Source organism: Canis lupus, chromosome 30, assembly GCF_011100685.1.
Source record: "Canis lupus familiaris isolate Mischka breed German Shepherd chromosome 30, alternate assembly UU_Cfam_GSD_1.0, whole genome shotgun sequence".
NCBI classification, from domain to species: domain Eukaryota; kingdom Metazoa; phylum Chordata; class Mammalia; order Carnivora; family Canidae; genus Canis; species Canis lupus.
The window spans coordinates 21245993-21261959 of record NC_049251.1 but is presented as its reverse complement, the minus strand read 5'-3'; the positions used below and the strand labels follow the sequence as shown (position 1 = coordinate 21261959).

The 15967-nt window shown below is 34.8% G+C and overlaps 1 protein-coding gene across 1 annotated transcript in view; it reads left to right on the top strand.

Annotated features, from left to right (window-relative positions):
• PRTG (protogenin) overlaps positions 1–14800 on the top strand; it is a 127380-nt gene extending 112580 nt beyond the window's left edge. Inside the window, exons 17-20 of the mRNA XM_038581108.1 lie at positions 1234–1354; positions 2714–2879; positions 4669–4773; positions 5254–14800. Of these exons, the coding sequence (XP_038437036.1) occupies positions 1234–1354; positions 2714–2879; positions 4669–4773; positions 5254–5658 (797 nt within the window). The 3' untranslated portion in view covers positions 5659–14800. The remainder of the gene's footprint in view (positions 1–1233; positions 1355–2713; positions 2880–4668; positions 4774–5253) is intronic.
• Positions 14801–15967: the final 1167 nt, after the last annotated feature.

The window sequence follows — 15967 nt, the reverse complement described above, 5'->3', positions numbered from 1 at the left end:
AGCTGAGAGCATGGTTTTCATTAAGAGTTTTTACCACAGAAAAACAGTCTTTCCAGAGAGAAAGTTGTTTCTCTCCAGAAAAGCAATTGGAAGAAATATCTTTAAAGAGCCACCCTCACTCCATTCAGAGCAACTGTCCTGTCCCAAAGGAAGCCTGGGATCCCTGTAGTACAGCACAAGATACCTTCTTTTCCTCCTCTTTGGGAGAGTGGGTCTGTGGAGGGCGATGGGGGCTTTAAATGGAGGAAATACCAGCTGAACTCAGCAGGATTAAGGACTCATAGCTCCTCAGAAGGTAGTCATTGAGTGCTTCAATGCTTGGGGGGTTGGAGGGTGGAGAAAGAGAGAGAGAGAGAGAGAGAGAGAAACAGGGAAGGAGAAAGAAAAAAGGGAAAGGCAGGGCAGATAGATTTAAGCATTGGAGGAAGGTACCTGTACCCATAGTAGCCACCTTATCATGGGAGGAGAGTAAGATTATTCACATCTCAGATACCTGCTACTCAGAGGGTCTAGGGAGTAGTAGCATGAGTATGGCCCAAGACCTTGTGAGATGTGCAGAATCATGCCCCCCCCCCAACAAAGTGAATCAGAATCTGTATTTTAGTATATCCCTTAGTGATCATGTGCAAATTGAAATTTGAGGAGCACTGCTATGTAAATGCAAATATGTAAATAGAAAACTAATCTTTAATAATACACATATCTGCTTTTAAAGTAACATGACATGAAAGGTACCCTTTGGTTTAAGAAACATCTATGCCTTGTGCCTTTTAGCCTTAGAAGTTATTAACTGATGTTTGATGTAATAATACAGTATTTAGAACTCGTATTTAGAATCTTCAGTATGGGAGACGCCTGGGTGGCTCAGTGGTTTAGCATCTGCCTTCAGCTCAGGGTGTGATCCTGGAGTGCCAGGATCAAGTCCTGCATTGGGCTCCCTGCATGGAGTCTGCTTCTCCCTCTGCCTTTGTCTCTGCCTCTCTCTCTGTGTCTCAAATGAATAAATAAATAAAATCTTAAAAAAACAAAGAATCTTCAGTATGGGAATATAAACTGATCTTTGAGATCACTGATAAAAAGTAATGAGTCTTTTCTGCTTAGACACAGATACTGTCAAAATTTTTCCTGAGAGGAAGAAAAATTATAGAAAAGTAAATAGCAATCTTAAAATTATGATAAATGGAATAATTTATTTTTCTGATCGATTCTGAGTAAATGTGTTTCTGCTTCTAGTTTATTCAGGCTATTACCATCTGGACCAAAAATCAATGACTGGCATTGCTGTAGGCGTTGGCATAGCCTTGACCTGTATCCTCATCTGTGTTCTCATCTTGATATACCGAAGTAAAGCCAGGTGTGTTTCCATTGCTAGACATGTCAAAGTGGTTAAAAAAACATTTAAATTACAGTAACTGCAAGAAGCAAATTGAAATCAAGTGCCTTCTAGAGTAACTGGGATTTTCCACTTCAAAATAATGTTACTTAAGTTCTTAATTTACCATAGAGATGTGCTCACTTTGGAAGTAGAATTTTTTTTTTTTTTTTTTTTTTTTTGCCATTTGAAAACATTACTGTCAATAAAATGTTCTTAACTAAGGCCCTAGTTTCTTCATTTCCTTTTTATTTTGAGAAGTACAAAGTATATGCTTTGGTTTCTTTTTAAAAAATGGCACATTTAATCTGATGTATATGCTGATTGAGGAAATTCCTTATAGTCTGGAATATTTTCCTATCTAAGTAGCCTGCCATTGAGGGCTCCTCTCTTATTTCCATAGGACATATGTTTGGGATTCTCCAGACATGGAGTTAAAATAAATGCAATAACTAGGGATTCGTTCTTTGTAAACTCTGTTAGGCAATCTCATTTGTAATTTGACTTTGGCTAAATTCTCAGCATTCAGTAAATTTGTCTATTCCTAACCTTTTATATTTTGGCTTTTGCTTTCATTTATTTTAAGGTTCTTTGTTGTATTTTAAAAAAGCAAAGTCAGATACACATTATTTTTTGAATAATCTTATTGCTAGACTCCCTCCATTTAGCATTGACTATTCAGAATTTATTCTATATGTATGGTACTTGTGCATAAAAATATAGAAAACATATTATGTTACAGAAAGAATTCTTTTTTTATTTTATTTTTTATTTTTTTACAGAAAAAATTCTAACATCTTTCGTATATTTAGCTGTACAAGTTTCTCACTAAGAATTTTTTTATCACTTTAGGAATTTTTTGATAAAATCTTTCTATACAAAAAACATTTTTATGTACATTGTTTTATTGATACCTAAATCTTGCAGAAGAAGTGCTGCTATAAATTTGCCATCATTATCTGGCAAGTGAATTGTTATGTTAGTGTGATAATCTGCAGGCCTGAAAAAGAATATTTATATTTTAAAATTATAATTTCTGCATACGTTTGAAATAATCAACAATATAAATAATAGTACTTTGTAAATTTTTAAGTTTTTATTAAGTGTAAAAAATAATTTTATATAAGCAGATATTGGGGCAAAAAGAAAGAAGTTTCCTAAAAGCATAAAAGTTTGCAGCAGTGAGTTCGAGGTAAAAATCTAACACTCGGTTTTTTAAATATTTGAGAAACAAGCATTGAAGAACTCCACTGTCTGCAGTTGTTATTATAGGCCAAACTTGGTACATGCATCTAGAACTCCTTTGAAATTGGAAGATTTCCTTTTCTTGCAATATTTCAGGAAGTCCTCTGCTTCCAAGATGGCACAGAATGGAACTCAGCAGTTATCTCGTACTAGTGTCTCCCTAGCCAGTGGAAATGAAGTAGGAAAGAACCTGGGAGGCACTGTAGAAAATGAAGAATCCTTAATGCCAATGATAATGCCAAACAGCTTCATTGATGCAAAGGTACTCTGAACTTAGATACTGATTTGCTGTGTAATCCTTCCCTCCATTCATCTTTCCTTTATGTGTGAAATTGGCTTGCTAAAAAATCATATGTTCAATGTTTTATAACCAATTTTACTTAATGAAATATAAACCAGTTTCACCCCAGATCCTTCCTTACATAAAATACATGGAGAAGAAGAAAGGGATGGATAAAAAGACAAAGGAATAAAAGATTAAAGAGATGTAGGAAAAAATGAGACAATAGCATAAATTCAATCAGATGGGATTATATGGAGCTACCATGTTTTAGGCAAGGACACCAGGGTCGTTAGTCTATATTTACAATAATTTGGATTGTCCTATATTTACTCCATGGGCAGTTTTTTTTATAAATCCACTTTTATACTTAGTTTGATTTTTTAACAGCCTTGGACATTAGAACATGTCAGGTATAAACTATTTTTAAAAATAGGAGTATCTAAATAGATGTCTCAAGATCCTTCCCTTTATGGCCTGAGGAAGTTGGATATAGTAAAGAAATGTAATTGGGGGATGTTACTTCACGTCCTTTCCACTATACGTAATAATAGTACAGTGATAAGCATTAGGAACACCAACTGAAAATTATTTTTAGTCATACTGCAACATTAGATAGTGTGCGTTATTATAATAGCTCTCCTAACCAATGCAGTATAATCAGGTATCCACAAACTATAGCCCACCCCAGGCCAACCCACAGCCTGTTTTTGTATAAGCTGAGACTGTTTTTTTCACATTTTTTTTTCACATTTTTAAAGAGTAATTTGGAGGAAGAGAAAATGAGAACAAGGCCATATGAGGCCTGCAAAATCTAAAATATTTACTGTCTGGCCCTCTACAGGGAAGGTTTGACAAATCCTGGTATAAATTATTCTTCCTCAACCCTTCCCTAAAATTTAGAATAGCAAAAATATAACAAAATTTTAGGCAATTTTGATACTAAGTTTTATATAATTATATTTAACGGATACAGTCTACTCGAATCTAGTACAGTGCTATATATTATAATGAATAAATAATAATGACTTCATTTTTTTGCTACTCCTATTGTCTTTTTTGTTTGCAACTTAATTTAGCTTTTATTTTCTGATACAATTGTAATCCATTCAATTTATTTCCAATTAATCTGGGACACTGGAACCTAAAACTTCTAAATAAGTATAAAAAGTACTAAAACACATCGGTGTTCTGTTATTACACACTTGGAACTGGGCATGAGAAAGGATTGAGGAAAAGAGGCATGGGGGAGGAAGACATGAAAAAAAGAGAATCTTAATTGAAAAGTGAAATGGAGCCTGTATGAGGCAGAGAAGTCAGATCTCTCCTTTCCCTTGGCTTAGCCTGAGAGCTAATCCTCTGTTTATTGCCATCTTGTTAAATACATGTGGGCCTATTGTTTTTTGTTCCCAACTGTTTTTAAGTTTTTCAGATATGTAGAAAGGTTGAAAGAGTAATGTAATGAATGCACAAATAATTGTCAGTATCTTGTCATATTTCTATGTATTTTTGTTTGCTGTAACATTTGAAAATAACTTTTGGAATTATTATACTTCACCCCAAATACTTTAACATATATATCTCCAAGAATAAATCTATCATATCTTTTTGATCATTAACAAATACTCTGAATTTGTGGTGTACTGCTTGTGTAAAAGAAGAAATAGTGATGTCTCTGACAGTTTTTTCTTTTAACATTTAAAAATTTTGTGTACTACTTGTAATAAACTGAAACATATAGTATTTACATTTTCTTCTTTTATTTTTCCAGGGAGGAACTGACCTCATAATTAATAGCTATGGTCCTATAATTAAAAACAACTCGAAGAAAAAATGGCTTTTTTTCCAAGATTCTAAGAAGATAAAGGTTGAGCAGGTAACCCATCTAAATGAGAAAAAATTTGGCACCCCATGGTATCATGAAATGATAATTAAAAAGAAAGGAAAATGTAAATGAATGCTTTAATTTTCGTTTCCTGTCTGGATATCATTTTATTAACTTGGGGCATAACTCTGTCGAAATCCATGGTATGTGATCACTGAAGTGACAGAATAGGAACCAGAGCTGTGCTTTTTCAGTAGGGAATAAGGGGCAGTCAAGGAAGGGATGTGGCAAGAGTATGCATCAAAAGCCACTGAAGAAGTCTTTGGACACTTCACTTGCCCCAGTAATTCTGATGTGCTGCCACTCAGGTAGGGAGCTATTGAACTAGATAATCTCTTCATGATGATGGCCTTTCACCTATGTCCTGGAACAGATTACTATCTCAGAATATATAGAACATATAAAATCTTATATATTATTTTTCAAGAGCACTCTACCATCACTGATAGTGTCTTACGTATTTTTGCCTAGCCTCAAAGAAGATTTACTCAAGCAGTCTGCTTTTACCAGCCAGGCACTACTGTGTTAATCAGTGATGAAGACTCCCCTAGCTCCCCAAGTCAGACAGCCAGCTTCCCAAGACCGTTTGGTATTGCTGCTGATACCGAGCACTCAGCGAATAGTGAAGGCAGCCACGAGACTGGGGATTCTGGAAGGTTCTCCCACGAATCCAATGATGAGATACACCTGTCTTCAGTCATAAGCACCACACCCCTGACTTCCAGTTCCTTCACTGGCAGTGATTCCGGTGGGGATCCCTCAGTGAAGAAGTGTGAAGACCAGGCAGGGCCACTGGATGCCGAGCAAACTTCCTGTTCACTTCTGCAGCCACCATCTTCCATGCTACGCTTTGATAAAAATGATTTCCCAATCTAGACAGCCATGTTCAGGTATTCTCATCTTTAAGTCTGTTCGAAGGACAATGAACAGGGAGCCAAAGCCTTTTGTGAAAATCTTGATGTCTTATTGGGTATTTCAGCTGTTTTTTTTTTTTTTTTTTGAATGTGTTTTGTTTTTTCTTTTTAAACTCATGTATTTTGAATGTTTCATTGTCAGCAATGTGAAAAGACAGTCAAGATTAATTGACTGGATTATAAAATATATCACTGGAGCAAAGGGAAGACTTTTGAAAGCCCCTTTGCTGAGTATCTACCTCAGTTTGCTAGATGGCAAACTCAGAAGACAACTTTGTTACCTCGTTTATTGTGATAGTCTATCTCCGCTCCATAACCAATGATACTTCCTAGTAGCATTTTGTTTTCATTGCTGTATGTGTAGTGTGTGTGATCAAAGGAGTCATATAGGTATATGAGTAAGAATGTTTATCTGAAGCTCTGTTTTTTTTTTTTTAAGAAAACTATGATATCTGCATGGTTTGGAGAATGTAATACCTCTGGCTGTGAGGACTGTCATACCACTGAGAAGAGAAAAAGTGGGACTGTTGATTTTACAAATGACCAAAACAAAACAAAAAAAGTCTCTCTTTTGAGAACAGAACTATTCAGTAGCATATAGGGAATATTGTGGCTTCAAGGGCCTTTATATTTTGGGCATTAGAGTCTGAGTGCTTTACCTGCTGTACCCCAAACCTCAGCTGCCTAGAGCCGTGCCTTTTCTACCTTCCCCTTTGCCTGACAGTCAGCCAAAGGCTGCACTGTCTAGTTTGCAAAGCATCCTCACCGTTTCCAGAATTAGTTGCAAACCACCATGTAAAAAATAGATTTTTTTTAACAAGAATCAGTTGAAGTTTTAGTTTTTGTTTTTAATCCCACCTTGACTTAAAAAGGGTAAAGTAATTTCATAAAATATTAAGAATAAAGATAAATGCAACAGTAGACCATAAAATGAACTAGAGGTTATCATGGTAACAGTGCCTTCCATTATATATTATGAAATTCTTTGCCTTATGCCTTTTTAATATTCATGAAGTTGTTCAGGACAGGAGTACAGAAAGTTGCCTTAAGAGTTTCTTGGATTTTGTCAATAACTATTTTGATGTATAGTATCTTATCAAAACATTTTTGTTTTTCATGCAGGTTTGGTTTAGGGATAAGTATTCAGAGCTCTACCACCTTGCTTGTATTTTCTTGAATTCTTAAGAGAATTTGGTACTCTATTTAATCTTCTTTCAGTGTCAATGCTGTGAATGAGGAATGCTAACTCCAGGAGTGAGTTAATCCTCTTGCTGGTTTGAAATCAGCAAACTGTTTACTCAGCCACATAGAATATAGGCCTTCTTTCAGTCACGAGACAGTTACCTACATAGGTACTCAGCAGTGGGAGAGGAAAAAGAATTAAACCTATGGTGTAGAGAGGGGGCCCCATATTTTTTTGTAAGTATTTCTTCACATTGTCTGGAAATGACTTCTGAGCCTCATTTTAAAAGGAATCTTAATGGGTTTCCCTTGAAACCTTTGATTTATGGGATGGAGTGGTAGGGGGGAAGTTATGCTAAATGGTGTTCTAAAATCAAAAGACTATTACTGGATGATAGTTCCACCTCCATCATCTCCTATCCCAGTGTCTGATGATGCATCTCTTATTGTTTCTTAATCTGTAGCTTTGTGCCAAACTGGAGATGTTCAGAAGCAGACCAACATTAAGTGCTAGCAACCACTTCTGAACTAAATTCAAAGTCCCCATTTAGTTATCTAAGTATGGGCTTCATGGCGGAACAAAAAAAGCAGAGCTTTAGGTGAACAATCTGAGGCGAGGAAAAATGCTGCTCCTGCCTTTATAGCTCCTGTTTTATACTACCTCCTTTTAAAGTTATTCTAGTGTTATTTTTTCCTGTACTCAGGGAACATTTTGTTACTTTTAAGCTGCCTCATGCAAGCATGGGCAAATTGACAGGGTATGGTGTCTTGGTTCGTAAGTAGGTATGTGGGGCCAACGTTTATCAGCATACAAAATTAAGGAAAACAATGAGTTTTAGTTTTTAAACTTTCATTAAAAAGCAAATAAAATCCAAAGTTGAAACGTCATCCATCATAGTTATGGAAGATGTGTCCAGGACTGCATGAATTTGAATCATTTTAAATGCCTAAAAAGGAAAGTATTTCGTTTGTTTTTTTGTTTTGTTTTGTTTTGTTTTTTGTTTTTTTGTTTGATGAATAGGCCCATGGTTATTATAGATCTTTAGGCTATAACTGTTCGCTAATTATTTACCATTACATTTTAACCTTTTCACCTTTTCATTTTGTTCTTATGCAGATTTTTTCATAATAATCCTGTTACCAAAGAATTTTCAGTAGAAAGTAAAAATTTGACTATTATTTCCCCCAAAATTGAATTAACTAGAAACATCTATTAGGTATGAAGCTTATGTAAGTAGTTACTAACCCAAAATAATAGGGTTTATATTGATTGTTGTAGTTAAATAGACTAGTAATTTCAACTACCTTATTGTTACCAGAGCATTTAAAATAAGTTCTTTACCTGCAGATAGTTCCAAAGAATTTCAATTGTAATTTTTTTTCTTCAGCAAGTAAATCTTCAAATACAGTATTATTTTTAAATTGTTGAAACTGCTTGTTAGAGAGAAAAAAAAATCTTTTCACCAAAGATAAATATTTTGGTCTCATTGAATAAGATATTTAGTATACACCAAAGACTTCTTTTTACTTGGCCAAAGCTAGCTTCTTTGAAGTCTTATGTATGAAACTGTAACTAAAATGTGAAGATTCTCATTCATCTCTCATAGTGGTGTTACTTCATGGTATTTCATTCCAACAGGGCTAATATGCAAATGGTAACTATATTCTTTTCCAAAGACTTATTTGCTGTAAGTACTGATACACACACGCCATTTTTATGCCAAATATTACAAGATACTGCTCATCAGTATTTTCATACCAAAGACCATTAAAATATATAGATTAGCCTGTAAGTAAGTAAAGATGAGCAGATTTGAAATAAATTTATTTAGAGGCTGATAGGAATCTAGCTTTAGTAGCAAAGATATCAAAGGGCTAAGTTTACATAATTAAAAGCAATACAATTATGTTGGTATTTATCAGTGTTTTTATTCAAGTACTTTTTATCAGCAAATTTTTTTAAAAAACCAAAGATATTTAAGGTTACCTCCTCATATAGACAAATTTAGTTGTACATTAAACTGTTGTTTCTTGTTTTTATGTTAACCAAACTTGCCTCTCCAGAACCTAGTCTGTATCCAAATAGCGTACATAGGGACTTTCCATTAAATCTGCTGATTCAGTCACAGGATGTTTTTGCCAAATGATGTGATTACTTTCCTAAGCACCTTGAGAGTGAGATGTCAACAGAAATCTCAGCAAGTTTTTCCATTCCAGAGCATATGGCAACCCCTGAATTAGTCTGTGCAGTCTTCCTCCTGCTTAAAGCACTACCTGGTTAACTTCGAAGGCTTGAGGCAGTTCCTAAGTAATAGGGACGTTCTCATCTCTGGGGAGCAGTAGCATATAGTGGGCAAACAAATCATATCACTGTTTAAGTGGGCTGTCCTTTGATTGATGTGCTCTTTAAAGTTGTCCATAAATTGAAATATTTGAATTGCATTAAGGAACCCTAGTGTTTCAAATTTGAGGGGGAACCTTGGGTGAAACCATAATCCTTTTATGAAATCTAGGGTTTTATATTTTGATTAGCCTAAAAGTAAGAACACACTTTTATCCACTAAGTAGCTTTTAAAAGACCTGGCTTTGGCACACCTGGGAAATTCGATCCTCAGGGAAAAGCCTTTGCCCTTGCTTCAAACAAGAGCACTGCCAACATTGGGAACAATGACAGTGATTTGCATTAGTTTGTCTTGACTTTGTTAAGGACTTCTACCAGAAACTTGCTCATGTTGACTACTCAGGATCATTGGTCAAGTCCATATGGAGACACCTTTCAAGAGTGTCACAAAAAGATGGAATTGAAAGTATCTTTTTTTTTTATGCAAGAATATCCAGATGTGGTTCCATTTCAGTGGTGGCTGTAGTGATTCCAATATATGTTTATATTTCATTGAATGTAAATTTTTGATACTGAATGTAAAAGAAAGTTCCAACCATATGGAAAGAGTCATGATCTTTCTAAGACTAAATGTATATTTTGTAAACTGTGTTCCTAACAATTTGCCACATGGATCTCTGGTAAAATTACTTTAGTTTAATAGTCAAAATAATTTTTTTGTGGGCTGTGAGCACAGAGTTAGAGGGTTCTGGAGATTACCATATACAACCAGTTGTCTACTTGTGTCTACTTGTGACTTATTGATGATTAGAAGAACATATACATAGAATTCTGTGTTAAGTTGATTTATGCTCAGGACATTAAGATCACAGGCTAATGCAATGTGTATGTTTGCAGGCTTTAATCTTCTCAGGCAATTTCCCTTTTTAAGTCTTTGAGGGTGTTTAAGATTATGACAGTCTTGCATTTTTATCAGACAGATGCTGTATTTTCTTAATGCTGCTGTAACAAATTACCACAAACTTAATGGCCTTAAAACAACACAGATTTATTACCTTATACTTCTGTAGGTCAGAAGGCTGACACAGGTCTCATTGGGATAAAATCAACATCCGTTTCATTGTTTTTTCCCCTGACTTTTAGAGGCTATTGACTTTTCCCTCCATCTTCAAAACCAGCAATGTAGCATCACTCTGACCCTGCCTCCATCATTATATCTCTTTTTCTGACCCTAACCAGGAAGGTTCTCCAATTTTAAGGACTCGTGTGATTACATTGGGTCCACTTGGGTAATCCAGGATAACCCACATCTCAGAATCCTTAACTTAATCACATCTGCAAAGTCCCTTTGCCACATATGGTAACATATTTAGAGTCCAAGGATTTGGGCATGCTCTTCTGTGGGTGGCCATTATTTTGCCTACCATAGATGATACATTATTACTGTAGAATTCTGATCCTTACAAAATGTTGCATTACAGAGATTGGAAGTCTGAAGTCATGTAGGTCTTAGGGATCTTCAAAATTTCAAAGCTATGAAAACTTTGGCGTGTAGTTATCAAATGTACACATTAAACTTCCTCTCTAGGTCACTTGCAAATACAGTTCAGCTTTAAACTTTTTGACTATGTGCTTCACAAATTAACATCTCAATTCTATGCATTTAACAGAATGTTTCCTGAATATTTGGCTCCAATTTTTGGAAGTTCATCAGAAATTTCCAATAATTGTTCTTATTATAGTTGAACTTCCTGCTTTTCTCTTAAGTAATTATGTTGCTGGGGGAGGGTTGGGAGAAATAAATCTCAAACATAGGGACTCAGTAGATGAATAGGATCATACACTCTTCATCTTCTAAAAGCATATTTGCAACATGCCACCTGTCTACTTTTTAAATCAGGTTTCTTTCTTCAGCTTCACTAGCTCTTATATTTTCAGTTTGGTAACCCCTTGATTTCTTATCAATCTCAGTAGGAGCCTCCACTCATTTCATCAGCTTGTGCAAATGCTAGGCAGTGTTACCTTCTTTGTCATGTTCTTTCTTTGATTTCAATTGTCCCTTTTCCTGGAAAGTTTTAGATTCCACAGCTCTAGTTCATTGTAATTCTTGGATTATTCAAGTTAAATCTTCTTTTAGTTTTGAAGGATAGTTTCTAGTTCTAACTCTAATCTTCAGTATGTCTTAACTAAGGAGATAAAGCTGTGTCCGTTATGGAATAGAGCTATGATGATATTCTGAGTAGGGATAATGTGCTGGTCATTTTTCAGCTGCTTTTGACTCTAGTCCCTAGGAAGAGATAATATGATATACTGAACATATGTGGTGTGCCAAACACATGGTTCATTCTTGCAAACAGCTACATTCTGCAAAGCAAGTATTTTCCCCATTTTAGAGATCAGGAAACTGAGGTTTAAAATGTCTAACTTGCCAAAGATCACAGCTAGTTAAGTGGCTTAGCCTATATACAAACCCAAGTTCTAATTCCAAAGTAGGTAGGATTTCTACTAGGATACGTTTCTCAGCTACGAAATTATATCTTATTACCCAAGCTCCATGGTGCTTTCCACAGTGTCAACACAGCCTGTTCACATGGTAATAGCCAATCAACAGAGAAAAGTCTTAGTAGTGTCCTTTATTCATGGGAGGAATTTAGGAGGATGAGCTATAACTCTTCCCTTGCCATCTCCTAATCTCCTTCTTTTCTCCATTAAAACCTTCAATTTCTCCTAGCCAAAATTGTGCCTGAAAACAGATGCTTGTGCCTAGGGTTCCATTAGAAATAAGGTCTTCATGGTTTCCAAAGTCCTCTTCTATTTAAGCATTTGCCGAATAGATTAGGTGTTCAGAATTGGATTTTATCTTTAGTGATTTTTCTGTAGTCCCCATATCCAGATAGGAATTTATAAATTGGAAAAAGCCAGGCATGTAACTGGTCATCCTTCCTTGCTAGATCTGAGGAGTCATAGTTTTTATATGAACTACAACCTAATTAATTCTTCACACTAATTTAAGAGGGAGCAAAGTTGAGGGAGAGTTGTATAATAGAACAAGTGTAAGTTTAGTTAGTGGAGCACCTAAATTCTAATCATTTACCATTTTGAGAATTGTTTGGTGGGAAAGTTCATAACCTATTTCTGTTCCTGCTCTGTCCATGAAATGAGGATAATTTGTTTTGCAGAATGAAGCAATAGTACTGTGCAGACTTAATGGGAAATTCAAGTGTAAATAATTATAATCTTAAAGTCATTTCTAGGAGGCTGTGAAACATTTCTTAACATTTTTTTTAATAGGGCAGTCTTTTCAATTATACTTTGCCTGTGCTAAAATGAAAAATGTTTGCATTTCATGTATATGCACCCAAAACTAACAGAAGAAAGTAATTCCTAAAAGATAAAGGCTAGTATTTAAACCCTCATCTGTAATGTAGAAAATCTACAAAAGGAAATGGGAATTTACAGTACTTGTGAGAGTACAAAATAGGAAGTCATCAACCTCAATTTCATTTTATTAAGATGACATTGTTGTACATTTTATTATGGTTCTATTTACCATAATTATATAATTACCAAGCTTTATCAAAATTTACCCTTTAAACTGATATATTTTGTAATTTATGTATCAAGAAAGCTGGAAAAAGTATTAAGTATTATTCTACAACATGATTTTTCATAGTAGAAAAAAGTTAATCACAGAGACTATCAAGATTTGTTTAAGTGTGCCCCATACCCTCACAGCTACTAAAGATCTTTCAAGAATTGCCAAAAATGAAATTTCCTATGAAAGGAGTTCTATAAATAATAGCTAATTAGCTTAATTTGGATAGCCTTTCTAATTATGCAACATCTCGCTTTTTAAAATATCAGTTTAATATGGTTTTTAAAAATGTATATTTACATTTTATATTTATATTTGTATCTAATGCCTATCTATTCCTTTTGGTTTATAAAGTCCGTGAGAACAGGACTCATGAATTTTTAATTTAACTTTAGATGCCTAACATCATTCCTGGAATCTTGGTTATTCGAGCAATAGTCAAAACTCAAATCTAAAGCTGGGACCTCCATGCTTCTCCTTCCTTATAATTTCCATTTATTGTGAAGGCATTTTTGGTTAAAAGATAATATAATATGGAACTTACATCAAGACTGCTACACCAAAGGTAGAACACTATGAGATAAGATGTCAATAAAGCTCCTACAGCTTCCAAATCTTGACGGTAGAGGACTCGCCATAGAAACAAATCTGGTGTTGATGGGGACCAGTTATCTAAGAACCTTAGTTCCTATCTATTGTGCTTGCCAATGGGATCTCTTCAGATAGGCTGCTCTGGCTTCCCCATGGCACCATGACTGGCACCATGCATCCTTGAAAAAGACCTGAAGTTTACCTGTGGAGTGAGTGTCAGAAAAGTTGTCACGGTGTTATTATGAGTTGACCTTCACCAAAGAGCAGGTAAGGCTCCATGTCTCTACTCCCCTAGATCTTTCCCTTCTTTTGATATTTTGACTTCTACAGATTTAAACAGGGTTAGATATCTTGGGAGGGGTAGATGGGTGAGGAGAAAAGTGCTACTATTTATCTACAGATCTACTTTTTCAAGGTTATGGAGCATCTTAACATTTCTCTAAACTGTTTGGAATGAATTTTATGTAAGGCAACACTTACTGGCACCTAATTCTAGTTTACTAAAATCTACCTTTAAAGCTTCTTGGGAAGCAATAATGATTATCATGAATCTGAACATCTTTGCAGATTTATTCAAGTTTATATCATGTAAGTATTTCCTGGTATATGGACACAGTTTTTTAAAATCATCTTTAAAATTTTATGTTAAGGAAGTTTATTTTTCTACAGAACTGTCTTTAAAAACAACAAAAATGTTTTCAATTTTTACCTAAAACCTTCTTCCTGTTACCATATTTTCTATATTTATTCTGTTTGCAAATGAAAATGATTACTGATGATTTAGCGACTTGAGCCTGTTAAAAGAATTTGCAGAGCCTGCATACATACACATTGCCTTAGCCTATCAGTAGAATAGAGGACATATATTATGTAAGTTTGTTTGTTGCCATTGTTGGACAAGATTTTATGTCTGTGTATGCGCGATTTTTTTCTCTTTTCTTCAAAGATGTGAATTAAATGAAAGTGTGGGAGCCAGCTATATTATATCATAGTATGGGTGTTCTGGATCCTTTCACTCTGTATACCATTTTCTTGTAAGGGCAGCATTTGCAGACTAGCTAATGGACTCTAGAGCTGAGCTATTTTAATTTTATACTTGACTCAGGGGATCAGCTCTGTGAACTCCATTGCATGAAGAAAGCAAATGTTTGCCTTGATTTTGAATGTACCTTTTTAATGTCTTCTTAAAACATTTTGTTTAATAATGTGGGTTTGTTTTCTTTTTCTAGCATCATAGTAAATATTGCCTAGTATTTCCCCCCTCCCCAGGGTAGTTTATATACTATCCAACAGGTCATGCCAAAAATGAGTAAAAGTTTAAATGCCAAAATGTTTATGAAACTGCTGTCTAAATACTGATCGATTGCACAGTTTAAATAAAAGTTTTCCTTAGTTAAAAAAGAAAAAAAAGTGTTTTCTTTTACTCTTGTTTTCTTTCAAGGAATGGAGAATAAAAGCTTTCACTTTATAGAATGATGACTTTCATATCCTGTATGGGATGATTACAGAGTCCACTCCAAGCAACAGGAATAGAATCTATTTAAGGGATCTAAAAATTGTTTTCATCTGGCATTTACTGCATAGCAGCAAGGAAATAACCATTTCCCCTTTCCAGTAGATGGCTGATCACCTCAGGAACTAAATAGTAGGTAGCCTAAAAGCTGAGAGCTCAACCAGTTAGACAGGGTTCTAGTTCAGGTTAAAGTTTTATTTTTTGTATGTAAAATATCTATACAGTAAAAGACACTATAAACAAGAGGCAAGTGAGACACTGGAAGAAAATACCACTAATATAGAAAAAGCCCTTGTAAACAATAAGAAAAAAGACAAAAGAAGAGAAAATTTGGCAGTGGATTAGAAATGCACAGAGAAGGAATTAAATTAACCAATAAATGTATGGGAAAAGATACTCTATCTCACCAGCAATCGGGGAAGTGCAAGTGAAAATGACACAATACCTAATGTTTGCCCATCAGATTAGGAAAAACTAAAGTGATTGATAACAACCAGTGCTGGCCAGGATGTGGGGAAATGAGAGTCATCAGAGGCAGGAGGAATTGGCTGAACCTTTGGAAGAGTAGTTTGGCAGTATTAAATAATGCCTTAAATCCACACACCCTACAACCTAGTAATCCCACTTCTAGGAGCTTCTACACAAATGATAATACAGGTACTCATATAAATATTCAAGGTTTCTTATAATAACATTGCTGATAAGAGTAAAAAAGAAAATGGAAGATGTCCTAAATGTTTATCAATAATGGAATGTTCAAATATAGCATATCCATAGTATGAAATACTCTGCAGCCATTTAACAGGAAGCACATCTGTATATAACAATATAAGAGAGATCAAGGCATACAGTGCTGTTTCAGAAGATCCCATTTTTATAGATAACAGTTTGTTGATATATGCCCCCAAAAGCTAGGGGAAAATACTCAGATGTTACAGTGATCACCTACTAATAGGAACATGAGGGGACTCTCATGATCTCTATTACCCACAAATGTGTTGGATTTTCTTTTGTAACTAGAAAAAAAGTATTGAAGAGTTAGTTTTTTA